Source organism: Sorex araneus, chromosome 1 (assembly GCF_027595985.1).
Source record: "Sorex araneus isolate mSorAra2 chromosome 1, mSorAra2.pri, whole genome shotgun sequence".
In the NCBI taxonomy this organism is placed as follows: Eukaryota; Metazoa; Chordata; class Mammalia; order Eulipotyphla; family Soricidae; genus Sorex; species Sorex araneus.
Window position 1 is genome coordinate 363,870,183 of NC_073302.1, and position 13,531 is coordinate 363,883,713.

Below are 13,531 nucleotides of genomic sequence, written 5' to 3' on the forward strand. Positions count from 1 at the left end.
ACTAAAGTTCATTGAAAACACTAGAGAAAAAGCAAAGTCTGCTTTACTCTGCAAAAATATGACAATACTGTATTATGCTGCTAAAAAATAAAATACTGCAAACAAAGCAATATAAACCTGACATCAGCAAGTTTAATTAAGACTAACAGAGGAACTTTTACTATTAGTAATTTGCCCTTACCCAAAAAGGTACAATGACAAAACAATATGACTGGAAATTTAAAATTCCTGTGTATAGAGAGCTGACTTAACTTACTTTTACAAAACTCACTCTCCTCTGTGAGCATAGAGTGGGCTTTGATTAAGTACAAATTCAAAGTAAACCTGCCATTTACCTGGTCCTTTTTCACAGCACTCAGTTTCAGTTCTGCTACCACATCAGCTAATTGTTTTTTCACTTTCTCATTTTCCAAGCGAGCAGTGTGTAGATCGGCCATTGTTTTATCTCGCACATTGACAGCATCACTAAGTTCTTTAGCCAGAAAAACCACTTCCTGCCGAGTAGCCTGAACCTGCTCCTCTGCTTTACGAAGCTGCTCCTTTAAAAATAAGGTATCCTCCTGAAAAGGAAATATATTCATAATTAAGATATTTAAGTAATAGAACAAAAGCAGAAACCACTTGTACTCATATATTTCAACAGAAAAAATTTAAGTATTGATTTTCCTATTCACAACTTAAAGTATTTAAGAAATTAATACATGACCATTTTAGATTTCCAATACATACAACCTTATGCCCTGGTCTTACTAATATAACTACACATTTTTTTAAAAAATGAACTTAGGGTGCTGGAGAAATAGCACAGCGAGTTGGGTGCTTGCCTTGAGTGCAGCCGACCTGGGTTTGATTCTCAGCATCCCATATGGTCCCCTAAGCACCACCAGGAGTCATTCCTGAGTGCATGAGCCAGGAGTAACCCCTGTGCATAGCCGGGTGTGACACAAAAAGAAAAAAAAAATGAACTTGTGCTAAAACTATGGAAAAGGGGCAAAGTGCCTGCCACAGAGGCAGGGTTGGGGGCAGGAAGCAAACTTAGGGACATGGGTGAGGGTAGTGGACACTGGTGAAGGGATTGGTGTTAGAACAAAGTATGCCTGAAACTCAATCATAAATCGTTCATGGTAATTTAATTAGGAAAATAAATGACGGTGCCTAGAATAATATTATTACAGTAAATCACGATACTTCAAACAAAGAATTAGGAATAAATCATGATGTACCAATAGCAAAACTAAAATCACATTTAAAAAAGTTAAAATTGCTCTTTTTTTTTCTTGTTTTTGTTTTGGGGGCTATTCTTGGCTCTTTGATCAGGGATCCCTCCTGGCTGGATTGGGATAAGGGTTATTACCTGGGATTAAACCTGGGTCAGTCTTGTCCTTGGAAAATACCTTACAAGTAATATCTCCCCAGCCCCTCCCATTTTTTAAAACTCCTTTCTTACCCATTCTGTTAGCAAGATGTATGTCTAAGTTATTTCTCTGATCCCGAAAAAAAAAAAAATCACGTATTTCTGCTTTTCTCCAGTTTGATTTTTGACTTGGGTTAAAATGGGAAAGGATATTCACCCAATACCCATCCGATAAAGGATTGATATCAAGGGTATACAAAGCTATGGTTGAACTCTACAAGAAGAAAACATCTAACCCCATCAAAAAATGGGCTGAAGAAATGAACAGAAACTTTTCCAAGAAAGAGATACGAATGGCTAAAAGGTACATGAAAAAATGCTCTGCATCACTAATCATCAGGGAGATGCAGATCAAAACTACCATGAAATACCACCTCACACCACAGAGAATGGCACACATCCAAAAGAACAAAAGCAACCGCTGTTGGAGAGGATGTGGAGAGAGAAAGGGACCCTTCTACACTGCTGGTGGGAATGCCGACTGGTCCAACCCCTTTGGAAAACAATATGGACGATTCTCAAAAAATTAGAAATTGAGCTTCCATTTGATCCAGCGATACCACTTCTGGGAATATATCCCAGAGAAACAAAAAAGTATAGTCGAAATAACATCTGCACTTATATGTTCATCGCGGCACTGTTTATAATAGCCAGAATCTGGAAAAAACCCGAGTGCCCGAGAACAGATGACTGGTTAAAGAAACTTTGGTACATCTATACAATAGAATACTATGCAGCTGTTAGAAAAGATGAAGTCATGAACTTTGCATATAAGTGGATTAACATGGAAAGTATCATGCTAAGTGAAATGAGTCAGAAAGAGAGGGACAGGCATAGAAAGATTGCACTCATCTGTGGAATATAAAACAACAGGGTAGGAGGGGCTGGAGCGATAGCACAGTGGGTAGGGCGTTTGCCTTGAACGCGGCCGACCCGGGTTCAAATCCCAGCATCCCATATGGTCCCCTGAGCACCGCCAGGAGTAATTCTTGAGTGAAGAGCCAGGAGTAACCTGTGAGCATCGCCGGGTGTGACCCAAAAAGAAAAAAAAAAACCCAACAACAACAGAGTAGGAGACTAATACCCAAGAATAGTAGTATATAATACCAGGAGGTTGGCTCCATAGCTTGGAAGCTGGCTGGCCTCACACGCTGGGGGAAAGTCATCCCAGAGAGAGAAGGGAACACCAAGTAAAATGTGATTGGAGATCCTGCGCGGGGAGGGAGATGCGTGTTGAAAGTAGACTAGAGACTGAACACAATGGCCACTCAGTGCCCCTACTGCAAACCACAACACCCAAAAGGAGAGAGAGAGAACAAATTGGAATGCCCCACCAGAGGTGGGGTGGGGCGGCGGGGAGGATGGGGGGTGGGAGGGATACTGGGTTCATTGGTGGTGGAGAATGGACACTGGTGGAGCGATGGGCTCTCAAACATCGCTTGAGGGAAAAACAAGCACGAAAAGGTGTGAATCTGTAACTGTACCCTCACTGTGACTCACTACAAAAAAATTTTTTAAATGTTTTTAAAAATCACATATTTCTGCTTTTCTCCAGTTTGATTTTTGACGTGGGTTATGTTTTATTGATTAGAAAAAGCTTTTTTATATCAGTGTATTATTATATCTTACTTAAAAAACTGAAGTTTTTTATAATAAAAAAAATTGGAAGAAAGAGCTGTTAGAAATATTTATATCATTTTAATGATGTAATTATTTTACACACTTGAATATTAAATCAAAAGGTTATAGTAAAAACAAATCTTAGAATTGAACCCAAAACTTAAACCTACCCACCACAATGCAAGGCAAGTATTCTACTGTTGAGGTATATCCCCAGTCCTAACCCATTACCTTTAATTGTATTAACCTATACATACACCCTTAGTGAAATATGGCATTTTTAAATGACTTCATTTTATTTAGAAGTCTTGTTAGAATTGGCATTGACGTGACTAATTCTGAAACTTGTGTGGCTAGTTGGAAAATATAAATAAATATAGTCATGTTCTGAAAACAAGAGTTTTCACAGGAAGACTGACATATAAATATAAAATGTAGAAATATAACAAAGAATCTTAAGATACTGAAGACTCACAATATCCGTCAAATGGAAGCACAAAAAATTTCAATGACCACTACTGCCTTCCCAGAATTGAATTTGGGGTGAGGGGGGGTCAGGGAGGGAGCAAAAAAGGGGACAGACACAAAAAACCTACAACAAAAACAGACTTCTTAGAGAAACAGTTGTAATAGTAGGTCTTGGGCAGAACCCGAAACTATAACATATTTGTGCCATTATGCTAAAAAATATTCAGAGCTTTACAGAACTGAAAGAAAAAAACAAAAACTATGAAAGTTGACTTTTATAGTCAGGCTACATATAAGACAACAGGGCTATATGATGACAGCATATAATACACTAAACAAGAATACCTAAGTTCACTCTTGGGGCCAGGGACATAGTACAGCACTTGCCTTGAACAGAGCTAACATGGGTTCAACCCCTGGCACCACAGATGGTCCCCAAAACATTCACAGGAGTAATTCCTGAATAGAGAGCCAAGAGCAACCCCTGAGCATTGCCAGGTACGCCTCCCACCGCACCCCCCACCACCAAAAAAAATAGGGGAGAAGACAACTCATCATCATAAAGTAACAAATTATTTAAGTGTAAAAGTCTGAAATTTTAAATCACCTATTTGCAGAAATTAATGTAATTACTGATGGAGATAAGATAAGCACGCTATCTACAGGTTACTCATTATTATTAGGAAGAGAGATTCAAGAACAGGCACAGGTAACACATTTTTAAACCCTAAAACCAAGTATGAAATTAAACTGCCAGAAATACAACAGACTACATAAAACATCGTGCACATTTTTACTTTTGAAAATGTATGTCCTGAATATAGGCATAAAGAAAAACAAGAGAAATTCAGATTATGGAACATTCTTTCAAACAACCTTCAATTCTTTAAAAAACAAAAAAAGAAAAAAAAAGAAAAAAAGAAAAAAGTTAATAAGAGAAAAAGTATAAAGTTGTTAGACGAGACTGAAAACACAATAATCAAATTAATATAATACTTCACTACCAATGCAGAAAAAAATTTAAAAACTATTATATAAGAATATGCCTGGGATGATTTTAATATGAACCAAAACAGTATATAAAAATTAATATTGTAGTATCATCCTTAAATTACTTTTAAGAAATGATTTTTTTTTTTTATTTGGTTTTTGGCCCACACATGGCTCAGGGGTTACTCCTACCTCTGTACTCAGCAATCACTGCTGGCGGTTCTCAGAGATATGGGATGCTGGGGACTGAACCCAGTCAGCTGCATGCAAGTATCTCCAGCCCCTCAACCTTAAATTTCTTAAGTGTGTTAGCTGTATTATGGCTATGTAGAATCTACTTTTTGATAGGGGAGATGCCTGCAACTGGATTTTCAAGGGGCAAAAGGAAAAAAGACATGTTAAAGGGGCAAGAGAAGATAAAGATGGAAAACATTTAAAAGTACACAGGTATTCCTTCTTCTGCTCTTCCAATTTTTCTACTCCATAGGTTTGAACTTTTTCACACAAAATAAAAGTTCGGGAAATTGAAAATAAAGACGACTTTATGGTACGTAAATAATAACATTTTATGATATTCAAATATATATTGTGAAAGTGTTTACCTTATTTGAATTTGTGAGTAAGAAAGTCCTCTGCAGATTTTCCTTTTCAGCCAAACATAACTGCAATCTGCCAATCTCCTCTTTGAAATGAGTAATCATACTTTCTTTATTCCCATCTAAATTTTTTAGAGTCTGGACCTCTGACACAAGCTTGGTATTTTCTATTTCTGTATTTTTCAAATGTACCTAAAACCAGTGATTGAAAAAGTTAACATTATTCTAACTCCATAAACTAAGTTAAAGTTTAAAACACTACTATTTATCTCCAATCCTAATATGATTAGCAAAGGATTTACTTGATTAGGAGACAAAGACATCAGTTAACCAAATGACTAGTTAAGTATATGTGAATGGAATACAGCTTTCTAAGCTTTTTAAAATATTTTCCACAGGGATTAATTATAAAATCTAATAACACTGTGTGGTCTATTCCTTTGAATTAATCATTGCACATTCTCTTTAAAAACTATAAATGGATTTGGATGATCTTTGTGGGAAACAGACTGTTACAAAAAAACTCAAACCCAATTATAATTTTTCTCATAACTTTCGGCTGCTGCTGCATTAACAAGTAAAATCCACAAACAGAATCAGAGCATACAGGCAAGTACTTTGTAAAGAGATTTTTGTTCAGTTAATCAAATAGAAATAACTTAGTATAATTATTATACATTATTCTTCTGTGTATTTATACTAAAAAATTACTACCTGTTCATAAGGACATAATTAGAATAAAGACAAATTAACATATAATCGAGAAGCCAAAACTTTTACAGCACCATTTTAAAAACACTACTTAATTCACACACACACACCACCACCACCACCACCACCACAACCACCACCACCACCACCCCAACCCCCATAAGAAAACTAGGGGGTTGTAGAAGATTGTGTCCATATAAAAATTTCAGTGTCGGGGCTGGAGCGGTAGCACAGCAGGTAGGGTGATTGCCTTGCATGTAGCTGACCTGGGTTTGATTCCCAGCATCCCATATGGTCCCCTGCGCACCGCCAGGAGTCATTCCTGAGTGCCAGGAGTAACCCCTGTGCATCACCAGGCGTGACCCAAAAAGCAAAATGACTTCAGTGTCACTCTGATACAAATAACTGAAGTTTTTGCATCAACAAAAAAACTGTATACATTAGCAAGGTGTAAAACAAATTCCTAAGACACTTTAGCTTTCCTCTTCTTTACCAAATCTTCTGCAAAAGTCTCATCCTTTGCAAAGGATCTGAAAACATACAATTCTAAAAGACTTTTTGTAAAAACTGAGAAAAACAAAATTAAAAATCAAAATAAGATTTTTTTAAAAAATTCTCTAAGAAATAATTTAAGGACATAAAGGGAGGGGCTAGATCGATAGCACATCAGGTAGGGTATTTGCCTTGCACTCGGCTAATTCAGGTTCGATTCCCAGGATCCTACATGGTGCCCTGAGCACCACCAGGAGTCATTCCTGAGTGCAGAGCCAGGAGGAACAAGTGTGCATATCCATGTGTGACCCAGAAAGAAAAGAAAAAAAAGAAGGGAAAACACTGGATTTGCCTTAAAATGTGTGTGCCAACCCTTTAGGAAGCATTACAAATTATTCTCAAAACAAAAGGGAGGGTGGAAAGGTGACAGCTTTGGAGATACGTTTTCCTCTTTCCAAATTCTGATATGCTAGTAATAACTATCATTCCATCTTTCCAACATTATAAGTTAGGACCTTCATAATCCTTCCTAATACTAACTAGTTGAATGCTTTTAAAATATAATTTACTTCAAGAAATAGAGCTTAATTCCTCTTTTCCTTGAATAAGCTGGACGGACAATGTTTAACTTTGGAAGCCAGCAACTGCCTCCTTGCTTTCTCTTCAGACAGTACTACTCGCTCCAGTTAAGTTCACTGTAAGAGATGTTAGCTGCCAAGCTGGCCAACATTCAGTTTTTGACAAAGCCACACAGATAGGTCTTCCGCCAAAGGTCATGTGAATGAGCCACTCTGACAGACTTCCAGTTCCAATGAGGTCTTTTAGTTGACTTCATCCCTTGCCAAAAACCTGACTGCAACTCTGTCAGAGAACCTAAGTTAAAATCACTATAGTGAGTTATTTCCAAATTCCTAAAGGTAAAATCTGGGTATTTTGTTACAAAGCACGAAATAATAAAAATAAAATGTTAATCACCTTATAAAGTTCCTTTTCATCCTTTTCCATCTTCAACTGACATTCAAATTGCTCTCTTTCATACTGTGTCTTCCTGAGTTTGTCCTTTAAACTGAGTTAGATTGAGTAATGTTAATACAGACACCAAAAACTTTGTTTAAACATTTTTAAGGGACCAGGTGGAAAGCTCTAAGTTTGGACGATTATGGGTGGGAGGCCTAGGAACAATTCCCATGGTCTCCCAAGCACTCCAGAGTAGCTTCTGAGCACCACCAGCTGTGGCTCAAAAACAAACAACAACAACAAATTTTTAAGCATGAAGACTTTATAAAGGAGCATCAGAAGTACCTGTCTAATTCAGTTTCTTTGGCAATTGCTCTCTGTGTTACTGACAAAATATCTTCCTCAAGCTGAAGAGATTTAGACATAGCATCATTGTACCTCTTCTTTAAGTCTTCATTTTCCACTTTTAAAGTTTGTGATGCTTCAATAAGCCCCTTAAAAACAATAAAGCATATTGAGAAACACAGAAACTTGAGTAGGTTAAGTTTAAAGCTAAAAAATCTACATTCTTTTATTTTTTTACATTCTTAAATATTTGATCCTTGACTAGTTCCCTCCAAAATTTTGAAACAGGGAAGGGTGATGCGGGCCGAATACAGACTAGAGACTGAACACAATGGCCACTCAACACCTTTATTGCAAACCACAACACCTAATCAGAGAAAGAGAACAAAAGGGAATACCCTGCCATAGTGGCAGGGTGGGGTGGGGGGAGACGGGACTGGGGGGGGGGAGGGATGTTGGGTTTACTGGTGGTGGAGAATGGGCACTGGTGAAGGGATGGGTTATCGAACTTTGTATGGGGGAAACAAGAGCACAAAGATGTATGGATCTGTAACTGTACCCTCACAATGACTCTCTAACTAAAAATAAACTAATAAAAAAAATATTTTAAGAAGCAGGCAATTTTAACAAAATCAAATTTTGAAATCTATAGCGATATCCAGTAACAATAAAGTAAATTATCAAATTAAGTTCGTTCAAACTAGTTATAAAGGAAAAACTGAAATTTTAGAATTTAAAAATCATTCCTCAAATTATACATTAACATGATTTAATTAAATAAAACTACCAAAAAAAAAATTTTGAAACAAAGACTAAGAACTAAACCTGAAATTACCACAGACATTCATTCATCTTTTCATATATGTTATTTCCCCTTTCCTGGATTTTTTATGTACACTTTTAGTATATTTTAATGTAATCTAATTTTCTCAGTTGCCTTCATCACAGGGTAAACAAAACAATGAGAAAGGCAACAACAAAAAAGAGAAAAAACATCTTTCATTTTTTGTGTTCCACATTTCAATGTTACCCTGATAAAATACCAGTTTTCATATTACTACCAAGGTAAACACCCACTGGTTTTGCAAATAGATCAAGTGGTGCCACTGGTAACAAAACCAAGATAAAGGCCCAAGCAGTGATCATGAGGTCTGAACAAATATTTAAAGAACAAAAAGAATATTTAAAAGCTTGCATATACAAACATTTCTATATAAAATAGAATAGTATACTTTATAACTTAGAAATTTAAAAAATTTTAGAAACATTTAGAAAATCAACTAATTTATAACAACCTAATCAAACTGTTCTAAGAATAAAATAAGGCCTTTTTTTTGACAAGGTAGTGTATGCTTTCCTGACATGAGCCTGGGTTTTGAAATTAAACAGCACAGCTGAGTGTGACCCAAAAAATAAACAAAAATGATATGTTTTGAAAATTAAAAATAAAGAAATAAAGTTATTTCTGCCCCATTTATAGAATAATGAAAGCCACAGTTCACATACAGATACTTTACTATTAAAAACTATAAATAAGGGGGCTGGAGCAATGGGACAGCGGGTAGGGCATTTGCCATGCACGCTGCTAACCCGGGTTCAATTCCAGCATCCCATATGGTCCCCCAAGCACCAGCAGGAGTAATTCATGAGTGCATAAGCCAGGAGTAACCCCTGTGCATCGCCAGGTGTGACCCAAAACAAACAAAAAAACCAACTATAAATAAAAAGAACTGATAAATTAAAACAAATTGGGCTGAGGAAATAGTTCAAGTAGTACAGCCATGACCCCTTAAGTAATACAAAGTTGAGACTGATCTCCAATACTGCATGCTCTCCACCCCCCAACTCTTCTATCCCCTAATGCGGCACTGCCAGGTGTGAGCCCAGTGGGCCCTGAGCACTTTCAGATAGGACCCAAGTGTTTCTACAGCAGCTTCGGGAATAGTCTCTATTTTTTACTGTTTGGGTGCCACACCCAGTAAAGCTGGTGATCAGAGACTACATGGGATGCCAGGGATCAAACACCAGTTGGCCAAGTACAAGGCAAACAAACATCCCACCTGCCAAATATCCCACCTGCTATACTACTGCTCTGGACTCATATCTTTATTTTTTTTCTCCTTTTTGTTTTTTTCTATTTTTAATAGTGAATCACTGTGAGGTACAGTTACAGACTTACAAACTTTCATGTCTGCATTTCAGTCATACAATGATCGAGCACCCATCCCCCCACCAGTGCCCATTCTCCACCACCAACGATCCCAGTATCCCTCCCACCACCCCCACCCCAGCCCCCCCACCCTGCCTCTGTGACAGGGCATTCCCTTTTGTTCTCTCTCTCCTTTTGAATATCTGGCCTCATCTCTTAAAAAAAAAAAGGAAATAATGGTTTTTTAAGAAAAATTTTTAATTTCCCACCAAATTAAATCAAATTAAAACTCACCTACTCAACCAAAAAAAAAAGCAATCAAGAAAATCACCATTCTATTAAATGTATCACACATAATATCTACATTATATATGTTAAAATATTATTTACTACATGGCATAATAAATAATTCCTATATAATATATAATATATAATAAATATGTAATATATAAATATAATACACATTATCTACTACATAATATACATTATACTTTGCTTTTCAGGAGCATATCAGCTGGTTAACATATAGGTAGAATGTAACTTTTGAATATCTGCTAGGATACAAAATTACATCTACACTTCACTATATAGCTTAACGGCAGTACTGGTCAAACACATTCACTATACTGCTTTTATTTCTTCTCAAAGCAATTATCTGCCTCACTGAATTTGTGCCATTACCCAAAGACTAGTTAGCAAAACCAAATTGCTTGCCAACTTCAATGACACACCAAAATAATGGTTTCCCCCTCTACTATAATTGCTGTCATATACAATCCTTATAAAATCTGATTCACTTCTGATATTTGTCCTAATAAAAAAGTTCAGAATAGGTTTTCATTAAAAATTTTTTTACGTTTTATATTTTAGTTTTATTGAATACTCTTGGTGCTTCAAATAGGCTATAGATATAATTTTCCCCAATTTGAATAGCCTACCCAAATGCAAAGATCAGCTTCTAAAGAACTTCTGTAAACTGCATTCTTCAAAATGAATAGAGCAGGGCCAGAGCTATATATAGAACAGCAGATAAGGTGTTCGCCTTGCATGCTTTGTTTCCCGATCTCTGGCATCCCATAATGGTCCCTCAAGCACCACCAGGAGTAATTCCTAAGTGCAGAGCCAGGAATAACCCCTGAGTATGCTGGGTATAACCAAAAAGACAAAAACAAAAAACAAACAAAATGCATGGAGCATTGGCTCTGAAGGTGGGAGCCTCTGGCTTAATCCCAGCATCCTATGGTCACCAGGCCACCCCACCCAAAAGCACCTCTACAAGACCAACTACATGCCAGGTAAGGGGAGGAAAAAAAAAATCAATGCTTTAGGACCACATTTCAAAGTACTCTTGATCCCCTAAGTACATGTTGTACGTAATGGGTCATCTTCATGAGTCATTTTCTGTCTTGTGTCTCCATTTTGAGCTTGTCAAGAATGAAAGGAAAAAAAAAAGACATTCAGCTTCAGCAAAATGTCAAATTTAGGTACCAAGTAAAAATAGAGTGTAACAAAGGAATTACAATTGACTGAAACATTTAGCTAAATGCCCTAAGAGGCAAGACAGGCACATACAAAATTTTACTGCATTTAATATTTGGTATATAACAGCTTAAAGTTCAAATAAAAAATATAACTCCCAAACCAGAACATATCCTGAATGACACCAGTGTTTCCAAAAGCCACATATTCCTTAAAGTGAGAGTGGTATTAAATACAGAAGATGTTAAAAATGCTTAAAATTTACAATTGTGCTCCTTGCTTAATTCTATGTGTGTCTTCTAAATATTTGTAAAAATTGAAATTGCATCAAATTTCTATACTTCACTAAATCCTATCTTGAAAAGTAAATTTTAACTACTTTAGTCTAATTTCCCTTTATTTGGTGTTTATCATTCCTAAATATATCTTCCCACCAATCCCTTATATGAAAACTTATATAAATAGATATAAAACATATAAAATAGTTGTCACAGATCAACTACCTCATTAAGCCAAATATAAAAATATTTTAACCATCTACAGCAAAAGAATACCTGACAACAGATTAATAAGACTTAGATATTCTTTCTTTTTGAGGGGGGTTGGAGAGGTGATGAGGCCACATTTGGTGGTGCTCAGGGCTTACTCCTGATTCAGAGCTCAGGGATGACTCCTGGCAGGGCTGGGGGATCATATGGGGTGCCAGAGATCAAGCCCAGGTTGGCCCCATGCATGACAAGCGCTCAACTTGCTGCACTATTTATTGCTCTGGTCCAATAAATTCTGTTTTGTAAATGATTTTTACTCACTATAAGTGTTCCGTTCTTGAAAACAGTAATCAGTTATTTAAGACACACCAACCTTATTCTCTGTTTGCAGCTGCTCACATTGCTCCTTCTCCTGCTTCAGCTCTTTCTCCATTCTTTCAACTTGTTCTCGAAGTTGTGTTGTTTCTTTTTCCAGAACAGCAATTAACTTTAACAATTCTTCTTTTTCTTTCATAGTTTTCTCAATTTTTAACTGTTAAGACACAAAAAAATACTGTGCTCTTAATATACATATCCAGTTTATTTCAAATAACAAAGAAATGCAAAAAAGCAATTCTCATAAATACCACAGATCACATAGATTTTGCCAGTCTTCTGCTGGAAAAATTCATTAATCATACATTTCACCCTTCTTCTGGTTTGGGCAAAGAAGAAAGGAACAGATGTGAAATGAATAAATTTAATTATCAAGTTGCTGCTCATCACTTCTCAAATCAGTGCTTTTCATGTTAAGTTTTCTAAGTACCTGAATTCTGGACTTTTGTTAGTGTGTACCTCTTCTTGGCTACAACTACATGGGAAATCTTTATATCCATAAGAATTTCTTTATGCTATTAAGGCTTTTTCTACTGGATTAATAAGATTTCTGGTTCCTAAACTAAAGTAGCACTGTAGCACTGTCATCCCATTGTTCATCGATTTGCTCGAGCAGGCATCAGTAACATATCCATTGTGAGACTTGTAGTTACTGTTTTTGGCATATCCAATACGCCAGGGGTAGCTTGCCAGGCTTTGCCGTGTGGGCAGGATACTCTTGGTAGCTTGCCAGGCTCTCCGAGAGAGATGGAGGAATTGAACCAGGTTGGCCACATGCAAGGCAAATGCCCTACCCACTGTGCTATCGCTCCAGTCCTTAACTAAAGTAACAAAATCTTTTTATAAATATATATTTATAAATATATTTAAAATAACTAAAGAGTAAATTTCTATAAATATAAATATCTACATAAATACAGAAACACAAAACATAGCCTGTTTGTCTAAACAGACTTTTTTAAAGTGCAAGTTTAAAACCAAAAATCCAACTGTAACAATATATTAGTGATGCAGCTGATTCTTGTGGGAACACAAAATAGCTAAGCTATATTCAGTAGGGGGGAAAGAGGGTAGGGAAGGAAGGAGATACAACATTGCAATATTCTAAAAGAAAATTACTAGATTAAGGGTCTTAGGTAATAAATAACTTGCCTAATATTTCTCATCAGTCAAAAGTCTTTGATTCTAAAGGGGAAAGAATGGAAATTCAAAGGCAAGACTTCACAAAAGCGTAATCGTTTATTTAGCTAAAATATTCTCCCCCAGTACTCCCCAATTTTTTTCCCAGGAATCTGGAATCAAACTGATTCAACTCTAAAATGACTTTTATGAGAGTTGAAGAGTTGAACATATTTAAAATGAACCTCAACGTCCTTCATCGATCCAAGTAAAAATGGCAGGAGTAAATTTCCTCAAATGCAAAACAAGTACTTCTTTTACATTTTAC

The 13,531-nt window shown here is 36.4% G+C and overlaps 1 protein-coding gene across 2 annotated transcripts in view; it reads right to left on the reverse strand.

Annotated features, from left to right (window-relative positions):
* Positions 1–13,531, reverse strand: part of TAX1BP1 (Tax1 binding protein 1) — a 54,797-nt gene that overhangs the window by 18,317 nt on the left and 22,949 nt on the right. For both annotated transcript variants that reach the window (XM_004604054.2, XM_055125789.1), the window contains exons 5-9: positions 12,083–12,241; positions 7,594–7,742; positions 7,267–7,357; positions 5,095–5,280; positions 336–560 (exon numbers count right to left, since the gene is read on the reverse strand). In XM_004604054.2, coding sequence (XP_004604111.2) covers positions 336–560; positions 5,095–5,280; positions 7,267–7,357; positions 7,594–7,742; positions 12,083–12,241 — 810 coding nt within the window. The remainder of the gene's footprint in view (positions 1–335; positions 561–5,094; positions 5,281–7,266; positions 7,358–7,593; positions 7,743–12,082; positions 12,242–13,531) is intronic.